Source organism: Eublepharis macularius, chromosome 5, assembly GCF_028583425.1.
Source record: "Eublepharis macularius isolate TG4126 chromosome 5, MPM_Emac_v1.0, whole genome shotgun sequence".
Taxonomy (NCBI): domain Eukaryota; kingdom Metazoa; phylum Chordata; class Lepidosauria; order Squamata; family Eublepharidae; genus Eublepharis; species Eublepharis macularius.
Window position 1 is genome coordinate 25,671,177 of NC_072794.1, and position 25,086 is coordinate 25,696,262.

The 25,086-nt window shown below is 42.5% G+C and overlaps 1 protein-coding gene across 1 annotated transcript in view; it reads right to left on the reverse strand.

Moving 5' to 3' along the window:
• Positions 1-25,086, reverse strand: part of XPR1 (xenotropic and polytropic retrovirus receptor 1) — a 165,264-nt gene that overhangs the window by 18,432 nt on the left and 121,746 nt on the right. Inside the window, exons 8-11 of the mRNA XM_054979432.1 lie at positions 20,597-20,784; positions 18,847-19,026; positions 16,510-16,666; positions 15,694-15,888 (exon numbers count right to left, since the gene is read on the reverse strand). Coding sequence (XP_054835407.1) covers positions 15,694-15,888; positions 16,510-16,666; positions 18,847-19,026; positions 20,597-20,784 — 720 coding nt within the window. The remainder of the gene's footprint in view (positions 1-15,693; positions 15,889-16,509; positions 16,667-18,846; positions 19,027-20,596; positions 20,785-25,086) is intronic.

The following is a 25,086-nucleotide window of genomic DNA, read 5'->3' on the forward strand; positions in this document are numbered from 1 at the left end:
GAAAAAAGCCTACACAGACTATTTGGATATTTACCACCTATTGCTAGGAGAATTCCTTGTATCATCTTTTTTTTTAAAAAAAGATCTCTTCTTAATACCCGATGGTTGGGTCGCCATGTGTTGGTTGTGACTCAATCGCTTCTTCTTCTTTACATTTTAAATGCATTGACTGGTCTCAAGTGTATGGTATATACCCCAAGTTCCTGAAGAGCCTGTCCTGTAATTCAGAGCTACAAAACTCTCTGTTCCACACTCCCGTGTTGTATTGATAAGACTTTTGGCATAGGCTCTCAAGCTATAGAAATATTTAAATAGGGAGGACAGTGAAAACACTGGAGCAAAAAATAATTGTACTTCAAAGGCAATCTCCAGGTGAATGTACATCATTTTCAAAAAGGGCTAACAAAAGAGCAAGTGATGGTAAGAAAGGGAGTTGATGACACAGAGAACTCTATTAACTTCTTGTGCCGCTTTAGCAATCAAGCTAGAAAGTGTCCATTTGCAGAAGCAGATCTTTCTGCCTATGTATCCATAGGCCAGCATTATTCTTCCCCAGAGCAGTTATATATGGGTTTTGCCCTTCTGTTGTTTACACACCTTGGTAACACAACATTTATATGTCAAGGTTTCGCCACAAATCTTCCCAAAACCCAAACATAATGAAAATACTGCCCTCTCCTCTCCTCCTAGTCTTGCATCTTAAATTGTTTGCCCACAGAGGCACCACCGGCTTCCTCCCTCACCCCAAATTCTTGGTTCTGAGATTCGTTTTGACATTTTCTTCCCTGTTGTGTTCCCTCATCAGTATTCAGGTGATGTAATAGAAAGATGTTGTTGCTTTAGGCAAGCAATTATATCTCAATCTCCACTGGTGACTCCTAGTAGTCCTCTTCAGTATTGTTCGGAAGGCTGGAAAATCAGGCCATTGGTATTCTAGCCACAGCCCCCAAGCACGATGTGCCTTTAATATCTATACATGCAAAAGGAATACCTGCTGTGTACGGTTATGCTAACATCTGTGAGTACCTCAAACAAATACAGCTTCTGCCAGTGGACTTTCATGTAATGAAAGCATTAGAAAGCTAAAGGGTATAAGAAATAGATCAAGAAAGAGCCAGTCTGCTTAAACACCTGCTACCCACCATCCATTTAGGTGAAACAAAAAAAAGCATTTCCTTACCTATTTCAAGAACTTGTCTTTGCTGTCATTGGTGTAAAACTGAATTTGCACGGATTTTGGAAAACCTTTGGGTCAAACAACATGATACATGTGATGGAAGGTTGGGCCGGGGGTCCCCCAATGCAACTAGCAGTCACATGTATGATTGGGGAACTCACTTTCCAAAGTGCTCTGCCATTCAATGTGGCTTGGGAGCACTGTGCAGGAAGAGAAGGGGCTTCGGCCTCTCCTGCTGTGCCATTTTCCTAAGTGGAAACGGCTTCCACATGATCCCAGAATGCATGCAGCCCCACAATGGGGTAAACAGCTTTCAAAGGTGAGTTCCCTGCTCATACATGTGACTGCTAGTTGAATAGGGGGCTGTCCAACCCAACTTGCGTCACACATATCATGCAGTTTGGCTCTTACGTTAGCTCTTTTAAAGTTTCTAGATTTGAATGTTAAGGGAAGCAATACAGTTTCTCACATTACTTTCTATACCTCCCTCCCACCTTAGGAAAAAATCTTCACCATCATGTCTGAACTACGGTGCAGTAACTTTCCCTAGGAATGTAGATTGGGATGTGGCTTTTGGTTTTTTTAAGTGGGCATATCCGCCTCAAACCTGAGCACAAACTTCATGCTTGTTTCCCTTCAAATATCGCTAGTAGGGAAGAGTCACAAAACGATTATATGCAAGCACGGCCAGGCAAAGGCTACATTATTAGGCTAGGGGTAGAGTTTTTGTACATTTCAAGGGTATATAACCCTTCCTAGTGATGTTTAATATTGTCCTGTCTACTCTTGTTCCCTTTTCTCCTTCACTTATTGAAACTCTTCTAGCACTATACCAAAAAAAAGGTGTCACAAACTTGACAAATATTGCACACTATTACAGTGAAGCAAATGTATGCAACATGTGTAAATTGCTAAATTTGCATTGGTTTTTAACGTAGATTGTCAAATCCTGAAATGTAATCAGAATATTTTCATTTGCCAGTAGAGAAAAACAAAGAATGAAGAGAAATGAAAGGGAAACAACAGATACAGAGCTTAGCAACAACAGTTTTGTTTCTTTAACATTAACATTTTAAGTGCTTTGGTGAAACCGAGTCATTCTGTGGTGATATCCGAATCAGGGAGAACTGATAAATTTAGGTCTCCACAACAGGGGGAGGGGCCATGACTCCGTGGAGAGTAACGCAGAAGATCCCAGTTTAAATCTTCAGCTTCTCCAGCTAAAAAGGATCAGGTGTGTAAAAGACCCTACCTGAGACCTTGGAGAGCCGTTGCTGGTCTGAACAGACAACAGTGACTTTGATCGACCAATAGTCTAACTCAGTATAAGGCAACTTCATGTGTCCACGTGAATGCAAATTTAAAGACACTGGAAGGGATTCTTACTGGTCTGTTATAGTGGTGCTGGCGTATTCTTGTGGCACAGGAAGCCCTCTGTTGATACAAGTGGAGGAGGTTCATTTGTCAGCGGAATACTTCTGCTGCAAAAAGCGTGCCCTAAGGGCAGCAGAACAGTCTGGTAGGATCCAGCCCAGTAGCTCAAATGCAGGTAAAAATCTAAGGCAAAAACTCAATAATACTTCAACAGGTGACTTTCCCAATACATTCCTCTGTCATCAGGGTACTTGACTGAGTATTTAGACAGATATATGACACTTTCTTCCGGTAAAACTTAAGAGCGGTCTCTCTAAATATAGTCATGGCCATGCTTAGAGGCACAGATTTTCTTACCAGAAGAAAATGCATAGGGTGTCCATTTACCTACTAAACAGCCATGAACAAAATCTGCGAAATGCACCGGCAATTTTCTACTAAACGACCATTTCACGTTGCCGGTTTGTCCTCAACATTTTCTCCTGTGTTTTCAGAATGTCTTTCTAGTAACACTCTGCATTTTGCTCTCTAATGCAAGATCATTAGCTTGCACAGAAACATGATACTATTTGCAAAACTTACTGTTTTGTATTAAGTATTTGTGAGAAAGCAGTTGATGCAAGGAAGAGACAACCTTCACTGTACTGAATATGCCATCATTTCTCACTTATTAATGATCTTCTACAGTACTTATAAACAAAACAAAGCATGCTCTGAACAGGAATCTAGAAAATGGAGGCTGCAGTTCTAAGGAGGAAATCAGTCCCATATTATTCAGTGGGCCTTTCTCCCAGGAAAGTGTTCTCAGGATTGCAGCCTGAGTACCAAAAGGATGCTCTTCTCTGTAGTCGACAATCCTCTCTCTCAACTAGCTGGGCCAGAACAACTAGATGGCTGAACTGCCTCCCACTTTAACATGCCCTTCGTGAAAGAAATACCAAACTACCAAAGAACTGTTGCTTCAGATTTTCATTCTATGCCATTTGGGAAAATGCAGACTGTCCACAACTGAAATATTTCCACAGCAAACACAGTTAACATCGAATTTGCTGCCTACTGAATGTTCTTTGTTGACCCTCTTGAATTATCCCTGAGAAGGCAAACAATATATTCAATGCAGCTTGCCGTACGTTATCGAAGACCTGACTCTCAGCACAATGGCTAAGATGATAAGCATTCTGGGAGGGTCTGCCGCTGCAGCTACCTGTGGATTCTGCTGATTGCCAAAAGCCATTGATAATAGGGCCAAGGAAACCTGGGGAGGTTATCAAAAAGCTGCCTTAATCTTAAAAATAAGCACTCCAGTAAGATACAGTCCTTCTGACTTCAGTCTTAACATTACCTGCCACCTACCAAGCTAGACGCCTTGCATCTCTCCAGAGATCCCGACTGCATCCAACTGAGCCACATGTGATACGAGTAGCTTCTTAGACAACAAACTGAAGAGCAGAGCATGGGTGAAAGGCCTGGAGATTCCTATTAAGCAAAGCCCCATGCACTGCACTTTCACTTCTGCCTTTCCGTCGATCGAGGCACCTTCGCTATGCCCTGCTAATTTCAGAGGCACTGAGCAGACAGCAGGATCGTTCAGTATTTGCGGCACACGCAGCCTTGCTTTGTCTGCAAAGAACACCAAGCGGCTTCCGTAAGGTGCTTCAGGTGGTTTACCGTGCAGGCAGCAATTAGGGTAGCATTGCTCTGGCCAGTGTAGTGCAGTGGTCAGAGAGACTAACTAGGATCTGGGCAACCCTGGTTCGATTCCCCGATCTGCCATGGAAGCTCACTGGGTGACCTTGGCCCGGTCACATCCTCTCAGTCTAACCTACTTCACAGGGTTTGTTGTGAGGGGAAAAAAGGAGGAGAGGAGAATGACGTGAGCCAATCTGGGTCCCCGCAGGGGAGAAAGGCAGGGTATAAATGAGATAAAATTTAAAAAGAAGACCTGTCCTCAAACCAAGCCATGTAACTCCCTATTAGGATTATTCTGCTCCTTGTCTGAGGAGAGGATACCAGGAAAAAGGCCATGCCGTGTCATGAGATTAAGGTCCCTGTTCTGAGCTGAAGAACTGAGAGTAGCCTAGTAGAGCAGCCTGTAGAGAGCGCTCCTCTTATAGGGCGCAGAAAGGACCCCCCCTTTCTTCTTCCTCCGACCCCTTGGGTTAAATATAAAATCTAGCCCCATTTATAAGCAATCCAATTTATACACCTGGGGGAGGGGAACTCCCCCAGATTTTCAACTGACTACATGTACATTTGGGCAATCTGTATTTATTCTGGATAGGTGATGAAGCGGAAGAACCTTCATTTTCAGAAGTAACAAACCTTTGAATACCAGTGTTAGGAGTCAGCATCAGGGAAAGGGCTTGACCTCAGCATCTGAATCCTGTTTGCTACCCTTCCAGGGCAGCTGGTGGGCAATTGTGTGAAAGAAGATGCTGGACTTGATGCACCACTGTTCTGACTCAGCAGGGCTCTTCTTACTTTGTTCTTCTGTTGTGGAGAAATGACCTCCACCTTAGAAGCCACCTTGGCATGTTACTAATTGGGACTACACTCTACAAAAGCTCCGGAGGCTGGAAGGCTGGTAAAAGACTAGCAAAAGGAAAACTACAGGAGATGAGTCATCTCTCTCCCAAGCACAGAACGCTCCAGAGCTCAGGTTGTGCAAATGGAAATGGCTCTAGCCAAAGAATGAACAAAAGGTTCAACATCTTCTAACTTGCCGGAATGTCACAACTAACCTGAAGGGACAAAGATTAGGACAGCTAAAAAACTCGGTGGTAATTTGTTCCAGGAAGACAAAAACTCGTTGGTAATTTGTTCCAGGAAGACCAGAATGATTCCAGAGAGGGATGGACTCTTAAAGTTCTCTTCCCCTTGCAGCACAAACCATGAAGGATTATTGCCATCCCTTGAATGCGACAGCTAGAAATTGTGAAGATGCAACTCACTGTCCCCACATTAGCTGCTGTGATTGAAATGGGAGACTTGGCAACTAGGCAATGCAGATACAGAGAGCTAGATGTACAAATCCATCTAGCGTGGATACTCTTTCAGATTTGCTGGTGGCAGCATTTACTACATTGAGAGGTTTTGTATCTTCTCTGGAGCAAGGGAAAGGGGGTTGGTGTAAAACAGATGTGGGGCGGCTGCAGGGTTTTTCTAACTTCCTAGAATTTGAGGGACCAGGACTTGTGCGTCCATTCCTTCATATCTGTATATTAGTTAAACTTTGTAAACACTAAATTCTGCAGAAATGGAAATGAAATATTCAATTGCCAAACCATTCTAAAAAAAAAATGTCTGCACATTCTGAAATTCGAGTCTTTGAACATAATTTACTAGATCAAGTAACTTGTTTTCCTTTTATATTCACTGAGGAATGAACCTTTTCCCTCTTGAGTTCCTAAAGGACTAAAATCTCAGTGCATTGCCCTCTTTTTACAGACCTTGTTCCTTAGTGCTCTCTGGTCTCCATTAACTGGCAGACCCCATTAAGCAATCTAAACAGCATTTATCAAACTTCCCTGGAAATTACAACCATTAAAACCCATCTGCCTTAAAGGCTGAGCTTTAACACCACCGCAAATCATTTCACTGAAAGGAGGCAGAAATTATTGCTCCACAGTCCATCAGACAGCTATCACAATTAAATACCCTACAAAATCACATTAAACAAGCATATGATATTCAGGAAATTTTCTAGTGCATAGCATGCGTCTTTAAGGACTGAGATCATCATGTGAAAAGTTCAACCTCCCCCACCAACTGTAACCACCTGGTTCTCTTCCATTTTGGTCACCTGTGATGGTCAAGCGGTACTTTAAAATAGAAGAACAAGCACCCGTTGGCAGGGCTTTTTTTCTGGGGGAACATGAGGGAACAGAGTTCCGGCACCTCTTGAAAATGCTCGGCAATAGTGCTTGAAAATAATATGATTTCAAAGAATCTCGTGTGTGTTTCTTCCTCATTTCCCTCTTGAGAGTTCCACAACCTCTTTTCCCAGAAAAAAAACCCTGCCTGTTGGTATGTTGAGTCAAACTGTGCCTGCATGCTGGATGAAGTACATCTTCTGTAACTTTCTGCTTATGAATACCTCAAATGAAAAAAAAAAGATAACCACCTCAAGGTATGCTGTAATATCAGCAGCCAAGCGCACTCTCATTTCTCATAAAAGTGGCTATCCACTTTTGACACCTTGGTTTAAACATTTGTTAAAATGTTTAGATTGTCCTCTGCCAATCTAAACTCCCCTCTGTCTAGAGATCAGGGGGCGGGGCCACCAGCCATGTGACCATTTTCTCTGAGGGCAACCCACTGAGTTCCACCACCTCTTTTCCCAGAAAAAAAAGCCCTGGTTAAAATGTGATGTGTATTTGGTAGACTAGATATTGGGACACAGCAGTGTCGAGGTCGTATTATGACAGAAGACATTAAAGGGAGTTGAACAGAGGCCAACAGTGAGCAGAAAGAGAGGGGGAAACTATTTCTATTCAAGTACGGCTATTTATCTTGCCAGTGTTTCACCTGTTATGTTTTTCCAAATCAATCTTGGCTAGTCCTCAGCCCAACTCATGACAACAAATCCTTCTCTCATGTGAGCCCCTGCACCTGTTAAAATGGTTAAGTGTACCACCATGTTCCGGCAAATATATACATATATATTTTTAAAAAGGAATATTAAAGAAGAAAACATTATTCCTGTTTCTCTAGTCTACAAGGGGATTTTTAACTTCCACCATCAGTAACATGAAAGTAGCTTTTTAAAAAATCAATCAATTGTTGCAGTCTGTAAGTCTGGTGGTTCTGGCACTAAGGGGGAAAAAAAAGATAGGAAGCTTTTTCATGCTTCTGACTAGGAGGACTATGAGCTAGAAACATGGCCTGTGAAATCCAAAATGAATCCTTCACCATCCAGCCAGAACAGAAAAGTCTTTCAATGTTTATCTACACAGAGACCCCAAACAGAGATGTGTTTGTGACAGACACTGATCTGTCATGGTGTTTAATCCCATTCCCCTTTCCTCCTCCTCTCTTTCAGAAGTCTTCTTCAGTCTAATTCCAATTCGTTGTGACATCTGAATGCAGGTGCCAGGACAAACTGGAATTTTGCATCTGCCCTATGAAACTAGGGTGCTAAAACCTTGACTTGACACTAGCTTTGAATTCTGCTCCATGGGGAAGGAACAAACCTCAATTTGCCCAGGCTCCTGGAGTGAGATGTCATGACAAATTGGAATTAGACTGAAGACCACCAGGGTGGAAGGGAGCGAAGAGGACAAAATGCCAGGGACTCATGAAACAGAGCAAGACTCGTGATTTGCTTCTGCATGATGTTTGGGTTGAATTTCAGCGATATGCTTTGTCCGTGATGCCTGAATACAGCTATAGTTGTGCCTGCACAATAGGTCAATGCTGTTTTGCACATTTTAAAAAAAGATTTACCTAGGAATTCTTTTTGAGGAGGAGCCTTGATAAGCATCTAAGTGACCCCTGATGAGCATCTAAGTGACCCCAGGTTTCAGCAGAACAGAGTTTGAAAACTGTCGCTCTGGATGATGCAGCCTTCCAATTTGGTCTTTATAAACACACAGCAATAGGTACAATTGTTAGCAAGAGACCATACTACTTAAGAGATGAAAAAAGCAATTCACTTGTACATGTAGCAACAGCTGCCTTGATCAAGCTGTTTGGTTAACAGATTCCCCCCCGCTCCTTTTAATTAACGTCTGTTGCTGGAACTCATTTAGTGAGAGAAATAGATGGTAATTAAATAGCCTGAAATAGATCTGACGCTTTACCATATTCTCAAGTTGCTGACAGCTCACCTTTCCCTATTCCTGCTTGGATCATCTGGAAAGGGCACAGAAGTCAAAGCAATGGCTTCAATTTTCAATGGCTGTATGATTAACTTTGGAAGAAGCACTCCAGGAAGACTCATCATTGGATAACACCCAAATTATCACAACTGAACTTACGGCAGCACTTCCGCCAAATAGGCAGAAGGAAAAGTTTACTTTACAACTGAAAAATTATTCTGAGTGAGTCTGTATTAATGAGAATCTGAAAAGGACTGTGTGAAAGACAGAGATTATGAGAAGGGAGCAAGGAGCTCCAGAGAAAGAAGACAAAGCTGTAGAGTGCCTCAAAAGTCAGGGTTCTCTGTAATGCTAAAAGTCTGGCTCTCACACCTGGCCGAAGGTTCTGGAATTTTAGGAGGAGGCCTCCAGGAGCTGTGGCTATCAGACTCTTTTATCCTGCAACCGTTTTCTGTCTCACATCCTTCCAAGTTTATGCATTTTTAGAAGGCAAGCAGCAAAAATGAGAGCAATGAGACATTTTAATATAATCAGACCAAATGGAGGGCAGTATGGATTGGCTTTCCTAAATCAAATAAGAACAATTGCCCACATTTGCTCATTCAGCAACTGGTATTTATGACAGCACAGACGGTTGAATGGGCCTTTGCAGAATTATTGCAAGAACATAGCACATTATAGGGACAATGGAGACATGCCACTACACATTTCTAGCTTTCAAGACTGCTGCAATCCTTCGTCTTCAGACCTGCAACCTGGCCCTCTCCTTTGTGGTTTTTGTAAAGCCTGGAATTTAACAGCAAGCGGGGGGGGGGGGGCACCTGAGGGATGAGCTTCTGCAACAAACCACATATACCTGCCTAGATTAGTACTGAAAAGGGGCCTTTCTTTTCATGTGATTCCACTGTGGAGAAAGAAATTGCAGGATTCTGAAGCTGTCTGGGAAAGATTCCAGCAAGATTTCAAGCTTAAAACAATTTGGAGGCAGGGTGCTGAAGTGATGTCACTTTGGAGTTAGCACTGCTTGCTTGTATATTTTCTGTCTTCCTACTATCTCATCTGCCTGTCAGCTGGACTGAGATTACAAAAATGCCCCAAGTCTCCAATACTGTTTCTTCCCAAGAAGCTTATGTGCTATGAAGCTCCTCTTGAATGTCTTACTGCTCAAAGTAGTAAGGCTGCAAAATAATACACTACAAGAAAACCTGCGGGGAAATATTTGAGTAAAGTGACAGAACACGGCAAACACATACCCATGAACATCTTCAGGCTACAAATATGAATCCGTTCAAACAAATACTTTCACCACAAGATTCAATAAAAGAACAGGTACAGTACGGTCACAAACGACTTCTGCAGAATAATGGGTTTAGAACACATTTTAGAACACAGAAGCTTGAAAAACAGGCTAATAGAAGTGCACAAACACACTGTGAATTATTATGTCTCCTTGAGAGAGGGGCTGGTCACCCTCACCTTAAAAAAGAAGCCTACCCTGGACCCAGAGATCTTAATTAACTATCGGGCAGTCTCTAATGTTCTATTCCTGAGCAAGGTGATCGAACAGGTGGTCACTGGACAACTTCAAGCTTCCCTGCATGGAGTCTATTGTCTAGATACTTTCCAGTCTGGTTTTATGCCTGGTTATGGGAATAAAAAAGGCTTGTTCTTCTTGATGGATGACCTACCCTGGGGGATGGAGAGAGGGAGTCTGACTCTGTTGATTCTCCCGGAACTTCCAGTGTCTTTTGATGTCACTGATATCCTTCTGGGACCGGGAGGCACAATTCTGCGGTGGTTCTAGTCCTACCTAGATGGTAGCCGTCGGAAGGTAGTGCTGGAAGACTGCGGCTCAGCTTCTTGGCCTTTGGCATGCGAGGTCCTGCAAGGTTCCATCTCGCCCCTCATGCCTTTTAACATCTACATGAAACTGAAATTTGGACTGAGTTGTCACCAATATGCAGACACTCAGCTCTAGTTCGTGCTTTCAGCTAATCCCAGAGAGGCTATAGAATCCCTAATCTGGTGCCTGGAGGCAGTTTTGGAGTGGGTGCAGGCTAATAAACTGAAGTTTAATCCTGACAAGACGGAAGTGCTACTGGTTAGCAGAAGGTCTAAGCCAGGATTTAAGGTGTCACCCATTCTGGACGGTGTTGCACTCCCCTTGAAGGAACAGGTCTGTAGTTTGGGGATGCTCTTGAACCCAGGGCCACTGCTAGATAAGCAGGTGACAGCCGTGACTAGGAGTGCCTTTTACCAGCTTCAGGTGGTTAGCTAGCTGCAGCCTGTCCTGGGCAGAACAGATCTGGCCACTGTTGCACATGTGCTGGTTACATCTAGATTAGAATGCGCTCTAATTGGGGCTGCCGTTGAAAATTGCTCAGAAACTTCAACTGGTGCAGAATGCAGCTGCCAGAACGTTGACTGGAGTACGTCATAGGGACCATATCATTCCACTCTTGGCTCATCTATACTGGCTCCCAATCTGTTTCCAGGTGCCATTCAAGGTGCTGGCGTTGACTTTAAAGCCCAATATAATTTGGGATCAACATATCAGAGGGACCGCCTACTCTCTTATGAACCTACCTGATCACTGAGGTCATCTTCGTAGGCCCTACTTCAGGTGCCCCCACCTTCTGAGATAAAGCAGGTGGCAATCCAAGAGTGGGCCATCTTGGTTATGGCACCAACACTCTGGAATTCTCTCAAGGGAGAACCATCTGTCCCCTTCTGTTGCCAGCTGGTGAAAACTTTTTTTGTTTCATTGCCATTCCCTCAGTGACACCTCCTTCCTGCCCAATATTTTAATTATGTTTATGTTTTTGTATATATTTTAGGTCTGGTTTTGTTTTAATGATTTTTGTTTGCTTTGATAGTTTTTATGATGTGATTTTTATTATGTACGTTTTTAATTTGTTGGCCTCCTTGGCAGCCCTTATGAGAGCAGAAAGGCGAGGCATACATTTTGTTAAATAAATAAATATCTCACTTATAGCTTTATCCACAGAAAGCAGTCTCTACAACTCGAGCCTAAATAGAGTATATGGATGTTGTTGCACAAATTTCAATCAGAATTACTTACATAAGTGTGCTGAGCCACAGATAATGCTGCTTATATGGAAGCATTTGATGTGGCTGTGGAAAATTCTGTCCCGCAGGGGTCAGCAGCAAGCTAATCTACCCAAATGTGTAGATGTGTGATTCAGACTTTGGAGAGGAGCCAGAAATTTCCTTGACTACAAAAATCAATGAAGGAAAACAATCCTATCAAAAAAGCTGTAACATGTTCAGTGGTTCTTACACAAAGAGATGAGGGCAGCCAACAACTGCCTGACCTAAGACAGGATTACAGGTTTCTAGGCTGGTGGCTCAGAGCCCCCTGCCCCCTCCCCTCCCACACACATCCATTTCTTCCTGAAGTCAATGACTGGCATATAAGAACATAATGCACTGGGGAGGGGGATGAGGGAAAGAAGGCTTTGAAAAAATAATGAACATGCTTCTGTTACCATGGCAACCATTATCACTCTGCTCTTCTGCACAATTCAGGTGGTAAGCAATAAGGTGCCCTCCCCTGTTTTCCTTACATTCGCACTCTCCTCAGAAGAATATCCATTCTTAATAGCAAAGAACTGGCTTCCCATTTTCTCTCTCCCCAAATACTGGGCTGCCTTAGGATGCTGCCTCTATAGGTGTGCTCTCTCTCTCTCTCTCTCTCTCTCTCTCTCTCTCTCAGCCTTGAACCAAGGCTATCCAAGATGCTACCTAGTTTGTGGCTGAAGCAAAAGGCTGGGCAAACATTAAGATAAGCGTGGAGTTCTGATGGGCATGGCATGAAATGCTACAATGGGCTTTTCAGCTGTCACAAGAGACACCTAATGATGCTTTTTAGACGACTGTGATTGTTATCATATTCATTCTATCTCCAGTTGGTGCACATCCCTCCCTCCCTTTGAAGCGATGTTATTTTCTTTATTTTAATATTTATACCTTGCTTTTCTTCCTAACAGGTACCCCAAAAGCAGCTTGTTCTAACCTCCTTCATGTTATCCTCATGACAACAACCCTGTGAGGTAGGTTAGGCTGAGAGAGAGAGAGAGAGAGAGAGAGAGAGAGAGAGAGAGAGAGAGAGAGAGAGAGAGAGAGAGAGAGAGAGAGAGAGTGACTGGCCCAACTTTACCAAGTGAGCTTCCATGGCAGCATGGGGATTTGAGCGTGGGTCTCCAACAACCCAGTCTGACACTCTAATCACTATACCTTACTGGAGATTCTCCAAGATGGCAAATCCAACTATTTCATGCACAAAACCTCTGGTTTTATAAACAAAAATCCTCTGCACATTTACTGGGAAGTAGTTCCAACTGATCTCACTGGGACTTTACAGTAAATGTGCATAGGGCTGGCCTCTCAGAGAGTATGGATTGGGAGGAAGGTTCATCATGGCTTGCAGTTACTACAGTAGATTCACGGTTGCCACTTTTACACAGATATCTTTTAAACAAGGGCTATCCCAGGGCCAGCTCAAGGTACTTTGCCTTCCCATGAAGGGCAGGAACAAGCATGTCTGAGAGCCAATGTCTTTCCCAGGCCTGCCCTGCCATCCTCTGGGATAAAACAAGACCTAGAGGTGCTGCCATTACCGTGTGAGTTCTTCCAAATGTGCTGTCACTGTCATCAAAATGTGGCACAGTTAACCAGATTCTTGGTTATTTATAGCAAAGTGGTAAAACCGAACAGATCTGATCAAGCATTCCATTGCACAGACTTCCACATTCGTTTAAACGTCAGAGGCAGCTTTACTTGCATGCAATGGGATGCACAAATACAGCTGCTCCAGCCCTCTGCCTCTAAAGTGAATAGGGAAGGCCATGAGCACAGGCAAACATCACATATGCACAGCCACTGGTTTCACTCTCTGGATCAGCATCCACAATCCTGTAAGAGGATAGGACACGTCTATGAAAAGTGTACCCTTTAATGTTGGAGCCAATCAGGTTCCTATCACCATAAGTGAAAGACAGTAGGTTCACACTGACTTCAGTTTCAAGTTTGACACCCAGGGCAAACACAGATTTTTGTACTGATAACCCTTTCATATGCAAGTCAAAACCAATGAACATTAAACATTATTTCTGTGACATTTTGGGTTTTTTACTTCTCAGTCCCAGGTTTGGCTGTCACAATACACTTTTAAAAAGTGGTGTGTGAATGTGACAAACACAAGTTAATGTACAGGCTCTGGGACTGACTGCATCTTCCTGTGGAATGATGCAAACCAGTGTTTGCTGCTGTACAGTGTGTGAAACAGACCACGGGTGAAAAGAGAAATTAGTTTTAAGAAAACAACCTTGCTTGTTCAAATCTATTAAAACAAATAAAGGCAACCTGAAAGCAGGGTGAACTAAAACAGTTTAAGGAGAGTGTGGGGAAGAGGGGAACAAAAAGTTACAGAAGATCTTAACACTAGTAAAACTACCAAGAAAAAATATAGTCATATTTATTGCGCACATACACACAAATATAAATTTTTGTTTAAGTTTGGAAATTTTAAAACTTTTCTGCAATCATAATTGGAGGAAAAGTGTGTGTGTGTGGGGGGGGGGACTCCTGAGAACATTTTACAAAATTCCACCAAGTCTACGGTTTATGAGTTAAGAGGTCTAAGGCAACACACTTGCCCCAGTTAAGCCATCATTAATGCAAATAATCTACTGCACCCCATACAATGCAGTGTCTCCCATGAATGTTGCTCATTTTGAACTACGGCTCACGTCAGTATCTCAAACTATTCTGTAAGTGTTAGTGTTTGGATTTTGCTCTTGGGTCTTCTCAGATTCTCATCAAACTATCATCACCTTTTATCGAGCGGCAGCAAGGCACGCTAACAAATCCGTGTACTCTTGATGATCCAGAAAATATAAATCTATAGGAAAAGGATGATGAGCTTCTGGGGCCATCAAAGTTTATTCAAATCTGCAGTTCCTCAAACTGCTCTTCTGCTGTACCCGCAGGTGAGTAAATGGCTCAAAACATTTGCTTTCGCCAAAGTGTGTCACAAATCAGTCATGTAGTTCCAGGAACAGACTTACACCTCCTGAATGACATGGGACTTGAGAGGAGGAGAACAAAAGCAGACACAGTGACTGCCTGAGGCGCAAGGAACTAAAAAGCTTCTTTCCGCCGCAAAAAGAGCAACGATAAAAAAAAGTCATTTTGGTTTCCACGGAGATGAGGGAACATGAAGGATCAGAGAGCTCAATCTGCAGATTAATGGGTTGGAAATAATGCCCCATCATCTTGCGGGAAAATAAAAATTATACATGAAAGTCAAAAGGCTGATTTCTAGCACCTGACACGTTTCATGGTTTAGCTCTCTATTCCGTTTGATCCAACAAGCCACTAGCAAAATGCCAAAAGAACATTGTTACACAGATCTGAAATGCTATTAATTTTTGTACACATCTAGCAGCTTGAAGGTTGCCCTTCACACCAAAAACATTAGGGGAAAATGTGACTCTTCCCTGCCCCGTCAGAATTTTTTTTTTTTTTACAGCTATTACTTCCCACCTTGACCATTTTTCCTAAAGCTAGGACCTGCAAAAGGGCAATGGAAGTTTGTATGTTTCGCCCAAAGTCTCGAAATGTTTAAGATGGCACGGGCTCTGTAACGTGTGACTATCCATTGCAGACAAGCATGTAACCTCCGTCTTGGACCAGATTCCAAACTCTCATTTCATTGTTTCTATTCTAAGTTCACATGTAGTGCTTGTTCACATGTAGTGCTTGTATAACAAAGTAAAGAAAATGTTCACTTTATTGAAGAGCTTTAAGCAACAGGCATGAAAGACCATCACACTGACTTGGTTTCACGGAGCCATTGCGTGAAGTTCCATCAGATTCCAAAGCAGAAGGGGGGAATTACACAATGAGTGAGTTATCTTGCTAAGATTCCCCCAAATGTTGACTGAGACCACAGAACTGGGGGTGAGGAAGTTCAACCCTCTCCCCTATGCCCCCCATCTGCTAATGGGAGGATCATAAATCCTTGTTGTCCCTTTCCTCCCCCAACCCACAGGAGCTAACAGCAACTTGGTGTGATGATTTCTAGCAGGAAAACAACACAAGAGGCGCTAAACCCTCTACCTAACACCCATGACCACAATTCAAGTTGGGCCCCATGGCTGCTTTTTAAGGTTTAAAAACACATTGAGAGATCCAGCCAGGATTTCCCTTGTAAAATGCTGTAGTTCCTAAAGACACAGAATTGATAAGCCCAAGAAATGTTGCCATCTGTGGAGAAGAACCTGGGCTGATCATCAGTACCTTTGTGAGTGCTGTAAAGGGCTGCAAATGTCACCATGAAGAAGGTAGTGGAATATTTGCCAGCATTAACCAGGTGGGGAAAGGCCCGTTTGGTATCACGGTATCGGCGCAGGCACTGGACGAATCTCAACCAAGCAGGAATGCATTGAACAACTGCTCGCACACCATAGGCATAGGAGTTGCAAAACTTAGGAGCTGCAAAGAATAAGAGGACAAACGTCAAAAGGTAAAATAAAAAACCTCTCCCAATTTCTCTTCAAATTGTTCCATTTTCACCAAGAATGCTGTCTTGTGAAATTGACAGAAGTGAGATTTCAGTAAGCATTCAACATTGAATTTCATGCTTTCAGTTCAGCCTGAGCATATATCATATAAAGGCCTTACAAGCTACTACATTTTGTTTATGTGATATCCCATCACTTCACTCAGCCAAGTATGAAACCTTCCTCGGGCCCAAGGAGCCACCATCTGATCTGTCAGAGGAAGACTGCAGACTTGGTTAAGCAGATTTGTAGAACAAAAGATGGTAATTTCTCTGCGTGAAAATTTAGCCATGACAGATCCTGTGTTTTAACTAGGAGGTAGAAACCTTTCTATCATATGCATTTTTGCCAGCAGGTCTAAGCTCTTAATAGGCACTGTAAATTTTAAAAAAGGCCAAAACAAATGTATTCAGACAGCTGTATATTAAATGCCTGAGCAATACATTATGAACAAAAAGCCAAAACTCTGTTGACAAGCAAGTATCTTTCAATATGTACAGAGCAAATGTGATCACACATGGTGGTTACTATATCCTCTCCCCCACGGCCATACCTGGATCTGCCAACTTGTCCCCCCAGTTGAGCTCAAAGCTGTAAAAACAGATCATGTATTCCAGGTCCATGAGAATCACAGCCAGACTGTTAAGCTGATCAGCCAGCCAGAAATCCGCGAAGCCCACCTTATGGAAAGGGGCTGTGAACACCCGAAACTGCAACAAAATAGGGAGATGAATGTCGCAAGCACTCTTCCGTGCAAGAACCGCGTGACTGAAATCGTCCTATTCTCCTGTTTACACAGCATTCACTGCTCAGTGTATTCCGAGTTTCTGATTAGCCTAACTCTTGACTTTCTCGCAGCACATTTTAATAAAAGAACAGATTACAAACCCTCCTGTATTTATGGAAAGCCAGCAGTCAGAGCGGTTGACTGGAGTGCTGGATTCAATTCTCAGCTTCGCTAGGAAAATATTTGGCATTAAAATTTAATTCTAGGCAAGTTTTGCCAGTGGCTCCACAGTGGGAGAGTGGCATGAACCCACCACCACCACCACCACCACTTGTTTTATGGGATCTTTACAAGCGTGGATGATATACGGATCGCAAAGCACTTGTATATCCTCTCCACGGCTGCATTTTCAGCTCCAAGGACCACCTGTGGAAATGTTCGTTCTCAAGGGCTCAAACCTTTTTGCAGCCACAAGAGGTGAAAGAAATCTGATCCCCGCCCATTTCCCCTCCAGGCCTGGAATCAGCTCTACCTCTCCCAGCTTAGACCATTTCATGCTCCATTTCCCTTGGACTACCGTTCTTCCTGTCCGGTTAGTTGTAACAGCTAACATTCAAAACGCTAAAAGGTTAGTGCTGGGATGATCTAGTTATTGATACTCAGATTTTGGAAGTGTTACATTTACGGCAGTATCAACTTTCGCGCTTCCTTAATTTGCAAATAAGGCAGAGTCTGCAGAATAATGGAATGGGCAGCTGATTTCAGGCCTCACAAATTTCCACACTAAAAGCCTGCCAAAGTGGAATTTAAGGGGACAACTTAATTCAGAGCCTTACTGCATCCTAAAGAGTTGGTAGCTACAACATTTTCCCATGAGAAACACCTAACTGCGAGTCTGTGGAATAAATCTGTTTTATAGAGACACAGGGATCTGTTTTATGCACAAACTACATAATAATTAATGATCAAATTACACATGACATTGGCGTTCCATGCTTGGAATTTCAGATATGTAACTTGGCCCTAAAAATAGCTGTGGGATGTGTGATTTGGACTGGGGCTGCAAGGTTTGAGAACAATGTGTTAAAGTATTTCTCCTGTACTGTTTCACAAAATAGAAATGCTACCTCCCCATGCTATTTTAAGTCTAAGTACAGAAAAAGACAGGTTACTGCACTATGTCTGTCTTTTTTCCCTACCAGGGTTTAAAGCAACCCACTGAGGTTATTTCATGCAGGGCGGGAGGTGTTACATGGACACAGGTTTGCAGCCCCTGATCCAGATCAGCAGCTGCTACAGGCTCTCTTTAAAGGACCAAAGTATACGTCTCGAGTTCGAGTCATAGGACTCCAGCATTGTATGTAGCTTGACTCTAACACAGTCTTTCATACAGATAAGAAATCTTTTCATACAAGGCGATATGCCTTTAAGGCCCAGTTTATCACATTCAGAGCTAAAATGTAGACCAAAGAAATAGAATAAATGTGGTTAATGACAGAAGGAAAAACAATGTTTTAAATGTGTACCTATTATGTGCAAGGTAAGTGTTTTACACAGTCAAGATTGGTTTAGGTTGAAATCCTGAATGCACAGTTGACAGTTAAGTAATACTAAAATCAGATGAACTTTAAGTTTACTCAGAACTATTCTAGGTTTCTATGATGGGCAGAAGATTTTAGAGGTCTTTTCAACAGCATAAAAATGTTTGACGTTGCCCACTGAAGAGTTTATTTAAATGCCAAAGTATTAACCATTCAGGAAAAACAACAATAATGCAGATGAATCAGCTGGCAGCTGAAATGATACCTGTTTCAGTAGTGATTGGGCAAGCTATTTTTGTTCCTAAGCATTTTAATGATTTTGCTTGCTAAAGAGATGCTATTGTCTTTCTTCAAGTGTGCTCTTTCAACTTGTCTTTGCTCACTTAACATATCCACAGTATGTTATTAATTAATTCATTAATTAATTTAAAACTTTTATTCGCTGCCTTCCCACCTTAGAGGAGCTTGCTATTACTTTTAATGAATAACAAGTGTTTTTGGCAAAGTTCTCGCTGAGATGCAAACAACCCACCATGCTGAGCACCAAGATTCATCTGCAATCTGCATTCCTGTTCAACACAGCCAGGAGTTTTTGTGTACTTCACTCAAGTTCTCAACTTACCAAGAGTTTGAGCAGCCAAAAACGCGACTTGTAGTACAAGGTTTTGGTGGGATTAATGAGAAACAGCAACATGAATCCATACAGGATAAGTGGGTTCATCTGCATAAGAATTGGGGTGGTTTTACCATATATACATGCCAGTAGGCTCAGGCACCACAATGTCCCAAGGAATCCAGCAATCTGATAGGATAGAAGAAGGAAAAAAATCAGTAATATATGCAATACACTCACAAAATAACAACTACGCTGAGCGACTTCAGTGCGCAGGATTGCACTGTTATTTTTTTATCCAATTTCAATTTTCTTTGCTATTCTAACAGTGCAATCCTAAGAAGAGTTACTCCAGTCTGAGCCCTCTGAAATCAATGGACTTAGACTGGAGTAACTCTCCGTAGGATTGCGCTGTAAGAATATGATAATGTAATATATATTAACTTGGCACATAAAGTTGTACCGTTTGGTATTCTTATGACATTTATACAGATAAATGCCTTGATTTTATTCTACCACTCATTACAAAAAGATGCAGAGCTACAAGTTGCTGTGCTCTAAAAGATACATCTTAAAGTTGCTTGGGGTCAAACTAGACAAGGCTGGCGTCATGGAACTCCCTGTGTCTTTGATCCATTATTTGACGAAGAAGGTGGAGGAATCTGAACCAAGTGATAACCAAGAGGAGTCGAAGGCTACAGTAAACCAACCATGCCACCATATTGTGTCAGCAAAGTACTTGACAGATTCCCTGATCACATGCCTGGACCAAACAGCTGAGGATTCCTCTGTATACTGCAACATCAGATGATACTTTGGGGGTATCAAGAACTATGAGAGCTTCTTGAGTCCAGCAAAATGCAGAAGTAATGCTACCATCACTGATGTTATTACTTCTTGCATCTAAGGCACTGGAGCAGCCTGAATTAGCTGTACCTCAAAGCACAACTTAAAAATCATTTCCCTTCCTGTCCTGGCAGATGCTATTTCCTAGAGTTTTGTTCACTCTTTCCCTAAGTGACCTTTTATTCTGTTTCTAGCCTCCCCCAGCCTCCAAGTATTTCTGGTCTTTCTCATTTCTACGTTGTTAACACAGATATACCTCCTCCAGAATGACCTTTAAGGACTCTGAAAGCGATCTGTTCAAACTTGAGGGAAAACTCATAAAATAGCAATTGAACCAGCATAAATTTCACAGAATGCAATGCAGGCCCTCGTGACAACTATGTTATCCAATAGCCTTTGAAACTGCAAATGAACCCTGTACTGGAAAGAGCTTCATGTCACATCTGGGTGAACATCCCTCCACTCCTCCAGGGACATTTCCTCTCAAACTTACAAGTTCCTGACATAAGAGGAAATTCAAACACCGTTACTTTGAAAAGGGAAGCCTGCAAATTAAAATGCACAACTCCCTGATGCGGACAAGAGGCAGCGCATTTCCTTCAGCCCCCTGCTGGATAATGCATTTCTGTCTGGATGTTAAAAGCTTTCAGCTACTAGCCGTGTCCACATTTGCAATCAACCTTGCTCTACCCCTTTAAGCTTAGGAATCAGCTGCTTTTCCATTCTTCCGGATGAAGCATCTTGTGAAACGTGGCATTGTACGTAACTCTACCTCTAAAAGGGCTAGCTATTTTAAAGATAATATAGCTGCCCACACACGCCAGACAGATATGGGAAGCCCAAGATGTGCTCCCATCTAGGGAAATGAGATGAAGACTTCTACCATCCTAACCAGCCCCACTGTACGGCTTACCTCAAAAAGATGCTGATGGGACAAGTTACTGCGGGGGTTGAGTTCAAAGATGAGGACATGATTCACACCAGCTTGCCTCCAGCCATACGTGTTTATGCCGAGGAGAAAGAGGAATTCTATCAGGAGAAAACCACCTCGATAGATTCTTATGAGTGGCCACACATTTGTTCCTTCCATATTGAACACACCTAAGAGAGACAGTAAGTTGAAGACATCAGCTGTATGCAATTCGGGCCGCTCGTAGCAGAAGGTTAACTGGTTCTGCAACAATGAGGACCTAACATCCTCGCCATTCTACATGCCAATACAAATTTGAGCATGATGCCACTCAATTAAGCCATTGGAATCCAGTATCCATTGCCCAAATTTTCTATCATTTTGGAGCCAGAAAACCCAAATTCTGAACCAATTATATTTAACAGGCAAACTGACCATCTGCATGCTTCTTTCCCAGCTCGTTCTGGAATACTGTGCTCATTTTTTTCTGACACGCCAGGACAAAAAGGGAATGCAATTTACAAAACAGTACAAATGCAGAATAAACCTGTAAAAGCTAAGGACTAAGCAATGGTTGTAGGGGACTGAAAAAGGAAATAAGAAAATTGGGATCTACTCAACCAGCAGATCCTGCTTCAAAGACTATATTCTATAATGTCTTCTAACATTCCAGGAAAGACTTCCTACCAGATATTCTTGTCTGGTGAGAGAAGTTAGATTTATACGAGACTAGCTCAATGCAAATGGGCTTCTGAAAATGATACTCATCCCCACCTCCAAAACCTGTATTTACAACGATCCAATGGGGATCTGAAATCACACCTCCACTCCTTATCCCTTACACATGCAATACAACATGGGGCCTCCTTGACCGCACAACCCGAACCTTGCTTTCAAACTCATGGCATTAGAATCACTCACCACTGTTGGTGGCATAGGCACTGGGCAATAGGTACTCGAGGTACCTGAGCAATCACAAGTCACATTTGTGGCACTATCTGGGTTAACTGTCACTTTATCAAAGTGTCTTATGATGGCTAAGAAAATGCATTACCCCAACAACCAATTACCGAAGCCAGAGACAATTCCTCAGATCCCACACAGAAATGGTTTCCGAAAAGCATTACAGCAGCAAGTAAAGCGAGTCCCTGTGGGCACAGTTGTAGTGGGTTGTATAACCTATTATAAACAAGTATTGTGCCACCTTGACTAAAACCACTTTTTAATGGTTTTTAAATGGTGCTGGTATGGCCTGATCTATGTATACTCTTATACAGAGGAAATTTTACTATCCTGACCAAAGGTGCTGACCAGATCACACAGGAAAGTTCACTGCTTGCTTAATGTGATATTCTGTGCTGGCTTGCATACCTAAATGGGCCACCACAGATCTATCACTAAAGAAAGATCTCTTAGCACAAGGCTTTCAATTCAACTGACAGCAATCAAGTATAGAGAAATCAAGGGACGAATCACCAGGTATACCAACTTACAGCGAACTTTGGACAAAGTAAGGGCGATATATAGTCTTGCCCCGGGAGGCTTATTGTAAGAAAGATTGAAGTATGCCCAGAACTTCTGTACTACCAACTAATTTCTAATCACAACCATGCTCAGATTCTCAAATTCAACATTCTGAACAGCTCTTATCTTTCCAACCTTTTCATCTCTGGAATAATTCTCATTTGTTTTTCAAGAGCTCGTAATTTACAGTGCTTGGCATAGCAGACCTAAAAATTATAGATGAACAATTATACTCACAGCCGTTTTACATTCTGTAACTGAAAAGATAACATAAAAATGCTTCAAGGAACAACTCTGGAAACCTAAATGGCATTAATTAATTCAGCTAATCAGCAATCTTCTCCCTTTTTTTCCAAGTTGCAAATGAAGAATATCAAGAATAGTGAAGCTCATGGGACAAGAAAAAAAGACGCCCAGCTTTTAAAGGAGGGTAACAGAAGAAATATCTACCCAAGAGTATAACCAAGCAAAGAGGCAGAAGATTCCTGCAGTTATGCTGGAAAACTGAATTTAAAGAAACCTGAATCCTAAGTAATTTTTAAATACACTTGATTCAACAAGATTTCCTTCCTGTTATCAGGATCTATTTTTCTTTTAGCTATGAAATAGTATTTTACTACTACTGATATTGATTGTTCTAAAGTGCCTCATGCACTAGGCACTGTATAATAATTGTTAAAAAGATAAGCTCTGCCCACAAGCTTAGTGTAAGAGGATGAGAGGATTAAAGGGGAAGAGACACAAAAGGAAGGGGAAAGGAGAAGGAAAGGCAGAGGTCAGAGGCGCTTTTTCAAATGCTGTATAAAAATCTGTTTCAAAGAAGAAGTGGTGTGGGTGTTAAAAAGACAGAGAGATCCAAAGAAGGGGGCCCAAAACAGAGCTAGTAACCTGAGATTTAGCTAACAAGAAAATATCAGTAGAATGAAGAGAAAGTAGCCAATTAAGAGAGAGAAGGATGAGAAAAGGAAAATATTTAAAATCTTAAAGCTTCATTTAATAACTTAAGAGGAACCATCGTGTTAGAAAACTGCCTCTGCAGACTTTCTGGATAGTACAATATACAAGTGCTGGCACATCTAGGGAGAGTGCAGTTGCTTCTGGTACACTACAAGTGCCACAGCAAGTGTGACAGACATCGAGGATCAAGGATGGGATATAATTCTCTCGGTCACCAGTTCGCCCAAGGTCAGCCAGAATATTACATATCACGTTGCTCCTAGAGGTCTGCATCTGCATCTCAGTATAAAATGGACAAATGAACTGTGAGGGCACACAGCCTCAGACATGCACACACATGAAGCTGCCTTATGCGGAATCAGACTACTGGTCCATCGAGGCCAGTATTGTCTACTCAGACTGGCAACAACTTTTCAGAGTCTCAGGTGGAGGTCTTTTACATTACCTGCCACTTGATACTTTTCGCTGGAGATGCTGATGACTGAACCCAGGACCTTCTGCAGGCAAAGCAGAGGCTGTTCCACTGAGCCACGATCCCTTCCCCTTCTCCCAGGGACAACTGAGATCATGAAAACGGCATAGGAGGAAAGGACTAAATCCTGCCTTTCGCATGCCGTAGCCCCAGTACAAATCAGGATCTTGCATGGATGCAACTTAAAGCTCTAAAAAAAAGCAGGAAATCCATTCGTTGATCTCCCACTGTCATGTCCAGTTTGGCCCTCAGGTTAGTCTGCTCGTTAGACTGAGGCATGTTTCCACAGACACGGGAGCCAGGAGCCATGAAACATGTAGTATGCCATGGCAAGCCATTCTCTCTCATGGGAGAACAAAATGTGGCCACCCCATGCCCTCCATGAAAGGAAGGTAGACTGCCAATGAGAAAAAGATTGCAAGGTAGCAAGTCCTGTACAAAACATTTCTAATAATCAAAAGGCAAGAACCCACAGCATAATAATAATCTCTCCAAGCAGAAAGGAGTTCCAAGTTCAGTCCGAGGTTCCTCCCTTTGTAATAATAAACAAAGCGCATAGGCAGCAGCTTAACTGAAATCCTGATGAACTGCTGTCAACTGGAACAGGCCATATTGGGCTATGTGGACCGACGTCCTAACTCAGATAGATTATATCAGTCATTTCTATAAGCATCTTCACTTTGACTGAGTATAACCACAGGATTACATTTACATGTAGTCTTTCAGTGTTACACTATGGGATGTGCCAGCTCACCACTTTGCTTTCCAAGCCCGGAATTGACACCTTTCCAATGCACCTGTTGCCTGTGATTACTGCCAATGATCCAGCCTTGGCCGTGATACTGAGGGATGCTTCATATAAGGAAACACTTTGGCTTGGACAGGGCCACCAGCAAGGAGATGATGAATGGTGAGCGAGGCAGCAGAGGCAGCAGAACAAGGAAAGGAGCCAGAGAGCTAACAGACTGCGGGCAGCACTACACTCTGGGGTGGTTGGACATGAGTGACTTGGAGATACACATGTATGTTGCCCAGCCTTTGCAAGTGTGCCACAGCAAACAACATGTAAGCAAGTGGCACTGCTTTGAGTATTGTGGAGCAGGGCATTTTTTATATGAACATGAACACTAATGAAAGGCAAATCACAAGTCTAGTACATTCGGAATCTTTTGGCATTGCAGCACACACTAATACAGAAAACCCACACAGCCACTCATGCTGTAGCGGTTACTAGGCTGCATTACCAACACCTCTGATAAATGAAGACAAATGGTGTTGCCAGGGCCATGTAAGGATTTTGGTCCTGTTAGCAAGCTTCTCATTATGCCTCTGCTTCTAGGAGCTACAAAATCCACTGTCCGAAACAGGCGACAAGAGCAGAACTATCTGCTCCTTCAGAAATCTAGACCCAAAACACAGCACTTATTCCCAACACGTTTTGCAGAGGCCACAGAAATATTTTTTAAAACACCAAACAGCATTTGATTTGCTTGGCAGGTTGTACCATTACTCCTCCAGGAAAAATGAAGACTATTCTTAA